The sequence below is a fragment of the Chrysochloris asiatica genome, unplaced genomic scaffold (assembly GCF_000296735.1).
Source record: "Chrysochloris asiatica unplaced genomic scaffold, ChrAsi1.0 scaffold00005, whole genome shotgun sequence".
NCBI lineage: Eukaryota > Metazoa > Chordata > Mammalia > Afrosoricida > Chrysochloridae > Chrysochloris > Chrysochloris asiatica.
Genome location: NW_006408523.1, coordinates 41,785,279 through 41,796,947, shown reverse-complemented (window position 1 = coordinate 41,796,947; position 11,669 = coordinate 41,785,279). Strand labels below are relative to the sequence as shown.

At 36.1% G+C, this 11,669-nt stretch overlaps 1 protein-coding gene across 1 annotated transcript in view; it reads right to left on the bottom strand.

Annotated features, from left to right (window-relative positions):
* Positions 1 to 11,669, bottom strand: part of MYCBP2 (MYC binding protein 2, E3 ubiquitin protein ligase) — a 365,677-nt gene that overhangs the window by 167,915 nt on the left and 186,093 nt on the right. Inside the window, exons 32-34 of the mRNA XM_006832026.1 lie at positions 11,322 to 11,596; positions 6,989 to 7,210; positions 148 to 339 (exon numbers count right to left, since the gene is read on the bottom strand). Of these exons, the coding sequence (XP_006832089.1) occupies positions 148 to 339; positions 6,989 to 7,210; positions 11,322 to 11,596 (689 nt within the window). The remainder of the gene's footprint in view (positions 1 to 147; positions 340 to 6,988; positions 7,211 to 11,321; positions 11,597 to 11,669) is intronic.

Genomic DNA, 11,669 nt, shown 5'->3' with positions numbered 1-11,669 from the left:
GAGGGTGTAAATCCTTACGGGAGTAGAAAGCCTCATCTTTCTCCCGCGGAGCAGCTGGTAGTTTCGAACCGCTGACCTTTAGGTTCGCAGCCCGATTCGTAACCACTACGCTACCAGAGCCCAATCTCAAAATGTGACGCTTCTTACCTCAGAGCCCAGGGCTGACGCAGTCAGTTCACTGACAATACTGGCAAGTAATCCACAGGTGTTAGAGACGAGGTGGGAGGAGAAGAGTTCATTTTCTCTCCGCAGGCTGTTCCTGACTGGTAACACAACAATAACCAGCATTTTCTCCAGAACTTCACGGAAACTTGTCATCCCGGAGATAGTCTCTTCACTCTACGGTACATGAAAATAAAAAGTTCTACCACACTGACTTTTTTTCCTTCATCAGAGTACACAGTTGCAAAAGGTTTTCTTTCTAAGTGATATTTTTAAAATACATACTTGAGTTGTATTTTAAAATCTATCAAGTTGTACATAGAGTAATTGTATCTACTTTTCACTAGTTTAGTTCTTTTTAGAGTTAGTGGTCTGCGTATCATAAAAGAACTACACATGTATAAAGTATCTGGGTCTTTATGAACTTTCAGTTATTCTACAAATCCTTTTATTAAATTTTCTATAAGCCTAATTAGAAACAGAAAAGTACTCTTACAATTTAAAAAAGCCTTTCCATAAGATTACAACCTTAGATACACTGTTCTTGGTATATGTAGAAGAAAATACTCTTTGTACATGCAATGTAATAAAAATATGGAATTCTCCTATAACTACTTCTATGAAATTACACAATTTCAACAATATTTTATTTCCTTAGTAGAGATCAGAAAATTCTAACCCCCTTAACAATACAAAAGTTTCAAGATAAGAAATTACAAATTGGTCTCATAAAAGACCAAAAATATTTTTTTCAAAAACTTTTAAAATTCATTAGGTGATAGCCAGCATGAAAATAAAGTACTTCTTTTACCATTTTCTATCTTTTTTTGTGCACTGTAGACAGAGAACAAAGGCATTCAATTTCATCAGGTAATCAAGACCAATGAACTTTTCAGTGTGATTGTAGATAGCAGGAGTCCTCTCATGCAATGCTGCAGGATAAGCATGGAACTGCTAACCACAAGGTCAGCAGTTCAAACCCACCAGCTATTTCTTGGAAACTCTATACAGGGTTGATATGAGTCAGAACTGACTTGAGGACATTTAACAACAATAGATTAGGGAATCAAGCAATTTGGGATCTAATTCCTATATTGCATTGTATATCAATATCTTGATTTGTATAATGAGAGGAACTAATGGATAGGATTTAAATAAGCAAAACTATTGGCCCTATTGGCCACTGAACAAGCAAGTTCTTTCCACAACTTACATTCCAACAGATTCATGAGTTATACATTAAACAGGTTTTATAAAACTGTAAAATCTCAGAACAGGAAGAGAGTTTACAGTTAAATTATTCTCTTCACAAATTAAATATGTAAATGATTATACTTTAAATCCACTGGTGGTAGTGGTGCTGGTGGTGGTTATGTGCCATGGAATCGGTTCCGCCTCATAGTGACCCTGTACAGGGTTTCTGAGGCTGTAAATCTTTACGGGAGTAAAAAGCCTCATCTTTCTCCCATGGAACAGCTGGTAGTTTCGAACTGCTGACCTTAAGGCTCGCAGCCTGATTCATAACCGCTATGCTATCAGAGCTCCTTAGAGGAAATTAAGTAAGTTTGCCGTTAAAATTATTATAATTCATCATTATGAACCATATAACTTTCCTAATGAACAATTTTAGGGTTAAATAAAAACACGTACAAATAATGTCTACCATTCAGTTATTTGTATTATTATTTAAATACAATTAATAATACATGCTGATTTATTTTTTTATAACTGGTTTTCTGGACTTAAAATAATACTTGATTCTGTTAAAATTATAGTAATTTCTGCTGTTAAATCACATTCATTCTCCAGAAACTTTACTCTCTGCAACTTCTCAGAAAGTTAGCTTTTGATAAAACTCAATCCCAAATATACTCCCAATTCAATAATCTTGAGTGTTCCATTTTCATATTGGGTACTTATTTATTGATACTCACTGATTTTCTAATACACTCATTTAGTTTTTAATTAGTTATTGGCAAGAGTAATAGAAGAGCTGCACACAGTTATAACACTGAGTTAAACGTTAACAGTGACAATATGCTTTCAATGAAAGCAAAAAAAGGAAACAAGATCACATCACTGGCCACTAAAATTTTAAAAAGAGCACACTGTTATTTAATATTGGTGGAGACTGTACGCTGGCACTACCTTCCTGGAGGGACTTTTGGCAATTTGTGTTTTCCTTTGACTTACGAATTTTCCTAGTACCGATAATCCATCCTTGGGAAATCATCACAAATATGCAGGGTGATTTAGTGTCTAATATTTTTAGCATCACTGCTTATAATACTGAAATAATCTTAATAGTTATAGAAAGAACTGATTACAGATGATAAAATGCTAGAATACTGACTCAAAAAAGGACAAACCTTCATAGATTATAAATTTAAGGAAGGTTTTTTTTTTTTTTTTTACAAAACGCTACATGTTGTGGAACCGTTATGATTTAAGTATTAAGTGTGTGGCTCATACAAGGAAGAACAGTTTGTAGATCCTGCTCAAAAACTGTAACTGCTTATACCTGTTATGGCTAAGATATCTGATGAAGCATACAACAGTTGCTTGGGATTCAGAGAAAAAGCTGGGGAGAGAGTTACTTTGGAAAAACTAACGCAGTTAAAAGCACCAGTGTGTGTGGGAATATAAAAAGCCACATACAATCCCATGGCAAGACACATATTCAGAAAATACCCATGAAGACCCTAGTGCAAGCCTGGCAAAGTTTCTTTGGTACAGATACATTCTAAGTGCAATCAAGTCAGTTCCCACACATAACAACCTTGTATAGGGTTTCCGAGGCTGTACGTCTTTACAGGAGCAGAACGCCTGCCTCATCTATCTCCTGAAAAGTGGGCTAGAACCTCCAGCCTTGTGGTTTGTAGTCCAGTGCATAACCTACAGAATCATTGTGCTCTTAAATATGAAGAAAGAACAACTGAAATTATCTAGTTTAAGGACTGAAAATAAAACAGGAGTAAAGAAAAGAGATTGTAGGACACTATTAAATGGACCAACTTGGGCAATAAGAGTCACAGAAGGAGAAAAAAGAGAAAACCTGGCAGAAAGAACATTTGAAGAAAGAATGTCCCAAAACTTCCAAATCTAATGAAAGACATGAATTTACACATTAAAAAAGATCAGGAAACTTTAAGCAGGATGAACTACAAAAGATCTACAGCAAGACATGTTACACTTAAACTGTTGAAAATCAAAGACAAAAAGAATCCTAAAAGCATTCAAAGAGAAACAAATCATCAAACACAAGATATCTTCAATAACATTAACAGTAAACGTTTTCAGCAGAAACCATGAAAGCCAGAAGGGAGGGACGATATGTTTAACATGCTAATAGGAAAACAAAAATAAAACGGTCAATCAAGAACTAAAACTGTCAACCAGCAGAACTGTCCTTCCAAGTGATGGTGATTAGAAAAATAGAGAGTAGGGTACAAAGAAAGTTAGTCAATGAAATCAAAAGTGGGTTCTTTGAAAAGATTAAAAAAAAAATTATTGACACATTTTTAGCTAGACTGATAAAAAATAATGAAGAAAATGCAAATAATGTGGAAATATTCAGAAACAAACTAATTACCTAGGTAAAATGGACACATTCCTAGAAACAAAGTACCTAAGTTGACTCAAAAGTAATCTAAATCATAAGCGATTTGTAATAAGTGAAGGCAGTGAACTAGTATTCAGAAAATTTCCAACAAAGCAGTCTAAGACAATTATGGGTTCACTGATGATTTCTATAAAACATTGGAGTAAGAAATACTAGTTCTCAAACTTTTGCAAAAAAAAATAGGAGAAAGGTACACATTCTAATCCATTCTGATATTACCATTACAAGGACACCATAGAAAAATGAGAGATCAATATATTCAATAAATGAATGAAAATTCCCAACTAAATACTAGCAAAGCAAATCGAACAGCATATTAAAAGGACTACATGTTGTAACCAAGTACGATACATTCCAGAAATGAAGACGGCTCACATTAAAAAAAAAAAAAAGCATTGTAATATAGCACATAGTGCAACAAAAGATTGAAAACAGAAGATCATCTCAATTGATGCAGAAAAAAGACATAATTTTAAACTTTCATAATAAAAATTCATCAAAGTAGACACAGTGGAAAATTCCTTACCATGAAGAAAGGACATTTATTAAATACCCACAGCTAACATCTTATTAAATAGTATAACACTAAAGAGGCAGGCAAGAGTGCCTACATTTATCACTGCTATTTAATACTTTATTAGAAATTTTAGCCAGAGACGCTGTTGTTGTTAAGTACTGTTGAGTCAGTTTCAACTCATAGCGACCCTGTAGAGAGCTTCCCGGGAGCAGCCTGGTGAGTCTGAACCACTGACCTTGTGGTCCAGTGCTTATCCTACAGTCCCACACCAGAGGTAAGAGGCAAGACAAACAAATAATAGAGATGCAATAGGATAGGAAGAAGTAACACTATCTCTATTCACAAATAACATGCATATTATGTATATTATTATGTGGCCCAGAAATTCCACTTCCAAGTATCTAAAAGTCTTTAAAACAGGAACTCAAACTAATACTTGTGCTGACACTTGTTTATTGCAACCTCATCCATAATATCTAAGAGGTGGAAGCCAACCAAGTACCCATCAACAAATGAAAGAATAAACAACATTGTGATATATGTCTATTTGTTGTTTGTGCTAGTGCCTTAGATCCATTCTGACTTACAGTGACCATCTACAGGGTTTATTTGAAACACAGACCTTGTGGTTAGCAGTAGAATACAATTTAATCATAAGGAGAAATTAATTTTGGAAAACACTCTGTTAAGAAATAAAAGCTGAACACAAATGTCAAATACTATATATTTTATTTATACAAAATATCTAGAATAGCCAAGTGAATAGCGACAGACAGTAAATTAGCGTTAACCAAGGGCTTGGGGAAGGGAGCAATGGGGAACTACAGAGTTGCTCTTCAAGGTAATGAAATATTTGGAAAAAAATAATGGTGGTCTAAAGGGGGGTAGGATTCTTTGCTGGTTATGGGATGTGGGGGTGGGGTGAGGGGAGGGAGGAGAAGGTAGAGCACAAGGTAGGGAATAGACACAGGATAGTTTGGATGCAGGGAGGGGGGCAATACACAAGAAGGGGGAGGGGAATGGAAAAACAAAGTGGACAGGAAAACAATTAGGTAGGTTTGCATGGGCTAAGTGGGACAAAGGTAAATAATGATGTATGCACAACCTTGGAACAACAGGGTTCTGGGATACAGGGATTAAGACATGGTTGGAATGGGGAAAAGGGGATGCTTAGCTGTCTTTTGAATCTTGGTTTCCCTGGCATACCATTATAAAATAGACTCTTGAGAGGGAGAGAAAGGAATAGCCATAAATATCACCACAGAAAGCAAATTAGCTACAAAGGCAAGAAGTGACTGGCTTATATGCTTTTAAGAGGGAACCTAGATCCAGAGGGCGTGGAGGAAGGTAGAATCTCCACTGAGTAGTATCCAATCTGTCTAGGCAGGGCTGATGAAAGGAAATGCAGATAGGTCTTTTGTGATAGAATAGTGAATAATTGTTATCAGGACTGATTGTGAGGGTTGGAAATGTAAAGGTAGATGTTCTGTAGCAATGAGGGGAGTCATTAACTTTGCAGTCTAGGAGTGGAGGTCCCTGGGACCATCAAGGGAGAAGAGCGGAGAGCAGGACCCTACCCAGAGAGGCAGTGATGCCAGAGATGGAGGCAGAGACGATGACGTGGAGAGATGGAGCAGCTGGGGACTTTAGACCCAGAGAGGAAGAGGGGCTGTGTGCTGACGACCAGGGGGCAGGCTTGCAGGGTATATCCTTTGGTTGGCTGATGATTTATCAGGGGATTGTAACCATGGCAATGACATGATATAGGATAGGATGAATGTAAAACTAATGTTCTGCCATGTAAACTATCACATAATTCACAACAAAACATTAAAAAAATAATAATAATAAAAGAAAGGATATGGGGACAGCACTCATGTGGCACAATAGAGAATAATTGTTATCAGGACTGACTGTGAGGCTTGGAAATGTAAAGGTAGACGTTTTGTAGCAAAAGGAAGGGAGTGGTTGGCTTTGCAATCCAGGAGCGGAGGTCCCTGGGACCATATTAAGGGAGAAGAGAGGAGTGCGGGACCCTGCCCAGAGAAACAGTGATGTCAGAGATAGAGGCAGAGACAATGACTTGGAGAGATGGAGCAGCTGGGGACTGTAGACCAGAGAGGGAGAGTGGCTGTATGCTGAGGACTGAGGTGCAGGCTTGCAGGGTGTACTCTTTGGTTGGTTGATAATGCATGGAGGGGATTGTAACCATGGCAACGAAACGATTTACAATAGGATGAATGTAAAGCTAATGTTCTCCCATGTAAACTATCACAAAATTCACAATAAAACATTAAATAAATAAATAAGTAAATAAATAAATAATGGTGGTAACTGAACAACATTGTGAAAACAAAATTAAAAATTGTTAAAATGGCACCAAAGTCCTATAGCACTTAAAAAGCACTTAGAAAACTTAAAAAGTAATACATAAAATCTTAAACGATTGTGCTTAAAAACCACAATGTCTGTAACTTTGAAAAGGCTCAGAAAAAGAAAGCTAATCACTGTACAATGCCTTCAAATTTTCTATAGGGTGGGAATTGTTCATGTTCAATAGATTTACCAATGTAGAAGAATAACATTAACCAAGGTTAAAAAAAAAAAAAAAAAAGCACCAAGCTACATATAACTCCATTTACGGTTTTATTTTCTTGATATAAACGACGTTTCAGGAAAGGACCTACCTGACTGAGTTTTTCCATATGTGACACTAAAAGGGGGAAACGGTGAACTAGAGTTGAGTCATTTTCTGTGCTAACTTGCTTAACAATTGATCTTAGTAGTACTTCTCCATCATAGGCAATAGGGAAGATAGACGTCAGCTTAACGGAAGTGTGGCACAGAGCTGACATAACAGCTGCAAGGAGCCTGCTACTGGATGTCTTGAAGTTTGCTTCCTGGATATCCTTTCAAAAACAAACATGCACAGACAAACCGAAAAAAGAAATAGTGCATTAATAGAATTAAGTTTATGGATACATACAAGATAAACAATCTTTTAATATAAAATTTTTTACCACTCATTTTTATTGTCTCGGTCCAGAATATTACTGTTTTGCTCCAGAATATTATTACATTATATATTTATTAAACACAATTGTTTAAACTATTACGCAATGCAGATGGAAAATTATTAAGTAGATTCAATAATAATCAGCCTAATGCTATCGTGTGAATAAAACGAGTCTTGTTGTTAGATACCATCAAAGCATGTTGTTGTTGTTAAAGTGCCGTCGAGTCGCTTCCGAACCATAGCGACCCTGCATAGGGTTTCCAAGGAGTGACTGGTGAGCTTGAACCGCCGACCTTGCAGTTCAAACGGCTTTGCAGTCTGGCGCATTAACCCACAACGCCACACCAGAACTCCATCAAAGCATAATGCATATATATAAAGATATATACGCATATGCTGGTCTGTGTGCGACTATAGGTAGTCATAAAATGTGCCCAGAATTAAAGTTATCTTTAGAACTATTCTTAATGAAAGGCATCAGAGACTCCAATTACTAAATAAAGGTATTTCCAGTAATAAACAGTGAAAGCTCTTTTCTCACATAAATTATTTAAATTCCAACTGTGCTATTATAACATTTCCTTAAGGTGACTAACATGTCATTACAATCATAATTTATTCATAAAATGAGTAATATACCTATAAAATTTTAACAAAGCATCTAAGCACAGAATATGCTAATTCACAAAAATTGTATGAAATAGGATATTCTGTGCTGAGATACAGTACTTAATTGATCAAATACTTGTGTTAACATCAAGCTAAAAATTGTGCAGTGTTCCATATGTTAAATATGTTAAAGTTAGGTTGCTCAGTCCAACAGAAAGAGATATAACCATGGATATACAACAGGTTTCAAGAGTGAAATTAAATTTTACACTCACAACTCACTTCCATCGAGTGAATTCTGACTTATAGACATCCTATGGAGCAGAGAACTGCTCACTAGGGTTTCTGAAACTGTATCTTTATGAAAGCAAACAGCCTCATCTCTCTTGCAAGGAGGTTAAGTTTAAACCACCAACTTACCAGTTAGTAGACCAATGCCTAGCCCACTAAGCCACCAGGTATCCTTAAACTGTACATTGTTGTTGTTGTTAAGTGCCGTCGAGTCAGTTCTGACCCATAGCGACCCTATATAGGATTTCCAAGGAGTAGCTGGTGAGCTTGAACTGCTGACCTTGCAGTTCAAATGGCTTTGCAGTCTGACGCATTAATGCACAGCGCCACACCAGGACTCTAAACTGTACATTGTTGTTGTTACGTGCCGTGGAGTTGGTTCCGACTTATAGCGACCCTGTACAGGGTTGCTGAGGCTGTAAATCTTTACGGGAGCAGAAATCCTCATCTTTCTCCCATGGAACAGATGGTAGTTTCGAACTGCTGACCTGAAGGTTTGCAGCCCGATTCGTAAGCACTACGCTACCAGAGGTCCTTTTAGTCCAGGCGAAATGGGAGTCTTGGTGTGGTACTATAGGAATGCTAACCATAACGTCTGCAATTGAAAACTACCATGCACTCTTTGTTAACCCTACATAGGATGCATATGAGTCAGAAACGAGCTGATGAAGCTTAACAGTAACATATGGATTCATAGATGGCAAATTAGTGATTTTTTTTGGCTCGGACCTCCAGTACAATGTTGAATACTGTGCTTTGCTCTCAAACACAGGAAAACATCAAAAATTTTACCACTAAGTAGTATATTAGTTCTAGATTTCTTTTTTTCTTTCCCTAGCAATACTTTGTTCAGACTGCGATTTCTGTATAGTCTAGCTTGCTTAGAGTTTCTTTTTGTTTATTTACTTTTTATCATGAATAACTGCTAATTTTGTCAAATGGGTTTTCTATATTCATTAAGAGGATCATGTGATTTTCACTCTTTACTCACTTGAATCTTTAAAGAAACTAATCTTCCATTTCAATCTTTACTCACTTGAAACTTTAAAGAAACTAATCTTCCATTTCCGAGACAAATCCCACTTGATACTGATATATAATCTATTTTACATATTGGTAGGTATGATAATGTTGCTCAGAAGTTTGCAACTATGTTCTGGAATGATGTTGTTGTTGTTGTTGTTAAGTGCCGTCGAGTCAGTTCCGACCCATAGCGACCCTGTACAGGGTTTCCGAGGGTGTAAATCTTTACGGGAGTAGAAAGCCTCATCTTTCTCCCGTGGAGCAGCTGGTAGTTTCGAACTGCTGACCTTAAGGTTCGCAGCCCAATTCGTAACCACTACGCTAGATATTCATCTATAATTTTCTTTTCGTATAATATCTTGACCAGGTTTTGGTATCAGGATAAAATTAATTGAGCTGTTGCCTCAATTATTGCCAGAAAAAGTGTAAAAAAGACTGATACTATTTCTTTCTTAAATGTCTGACTGAATTCAACAATGAAAATATCAAGATCTAAAGTTTTTTTCTGTGGGAACGTATCTGACAATGAATTCAATTTTAAAATGGATATAAGGCATCTTTTTAATGCCTTCTGGGCTGACAGTTACATTCTCTATCACATTCAACAGTGTTACTGAATTTATTTTCTGTCTCTTTTCTCTAGATCAGGTTTGCTAGCTTATCTGATTTTTAAGTTTTTACAGAGTACCAACTTTTGGTCTCATCAATTTTCTCTGTTTTCTATTTCACTGATACCTTTATTATTTGCTTTCTTCTACTTGGTGTTTAATTTGGTCTTCCTGCTAGTGTAAGGTAGAAACTTATATCACTGATTGTAAACCTTTCATCTTTTTTAGTAAAAGCACAAAAGGGTTTTAAAGATTCGTGATAAATCTCATTATCTTTTTATTCCTTTCCCCCCACAAACTTTCTAAAGTTGCCTTGTATTTCTCTTAAGTAATGGCTTTAGCTGCATTCCCAAAATTTTGAAGTTATATTTTTATCTTTCAGTTTGAAATATTTGCCGATGTCATTTATAATTTCCTCTTTCAGCCACTGACTACTTAGAAGTGTTGTTTAGTTTGAAATATTTGGTACTGTGTGATGTATTTTTGCTATTGACTTCTTATTTAATTCTGACAGAGAAACATCTGCTTGTTATGAATTAAAATCGACATGCCAGCAGTGGGATATTTTTGCTTGTCTGAAAAAACATTAAGATTTGAATATTAAATTTACTAAGATTTACTTTATGGGCATATGATCTACCTTGATAAATGTTTCATTTGCACTTAAAATTGCATTTCCTGTTTGTAAATGTCAATTAGGTCAAAATGGGTCAATTGTTGTTATCTGCCGTGGAATCGTATCTGACTCATAGTGACCCTGTATAGGGTTTCCGAGGCTGTAAATCTTTACGGGAACAGAAAGCCTCATCTTTCTCCCTCACAACAGCTGGTAGTTTTGAACTGCTGACCTTGAGGTTTGCAGCCCGATTTGTAACCACTACACTACCAGAGTCCCTTAAAATGGGTCAATAGCATTGTCTTAATCAGCTATATTTTTTATTCAGTTGTTCTATTAATTACTGAAAATGGAGTATGGTAGTCTTCAACTATTATTGTAAATCTGTTTGTCTCCTTTTAGTCCTCTCAGTTTTTGTCCATGTGTTCTGAAATTCTGTGATTTGGTGCATATAACTTTATGCAGATATTCTCCTTATGAATAAATGATGTTAGCATGTGAATTCCCTCAGTCCTCCCTCTCTCCTGTTCTTGTTGATGTGAAGGAGGCAGGGATGCCATTATGCTCCCACGTACTCATTCACTCCCTGACCGCTCTTTCCTTCTTTTATACAAAGACATTTTCTCTCTCATACATGCAAAGAGAAAATCAGCATCAACACAATTTCTCTGCCAATGTTATAACTAAAAAATTATAAAGTAAGTAGAAATAAAACAAGTGCAAGTTACATGTACTAATCTAATATCCTAACATACCTTTTATAAAAGTTTGAAAGATGGGGCCAACTGTATTTTTATTACATTAAAAGCACAAGTAATAATCAGATTTTTAGCTAATATTTCATAAACTCAAATTACCTGATCCAAACAATTCAGCAGATCACACAGACAAGCCCACTGTAAGGCAGGAGTTGGGTAGAAAGAATGAAAACAGGCAGTAAAAGTATTATGACACTCCTGAAGAACAGCTTCCAGGAGACTCAAGGGTTGACTGAGATATCCCTGAGGATCATTATCCAACTTCACCATGCAGTGATCAACTCCTTCTGATAAAATTTTTCTTAACAAAGTTCTGGTTTTTCCAATACACTCTGCTAATTTGCTAGTTTCTTCTACAACTGCTTTCCCAGAAGCTTTGAGGGAATAAAACAAACCACTAGATTAAATCCAATAAATATGCATGATAACATTCAATATAAATCAATA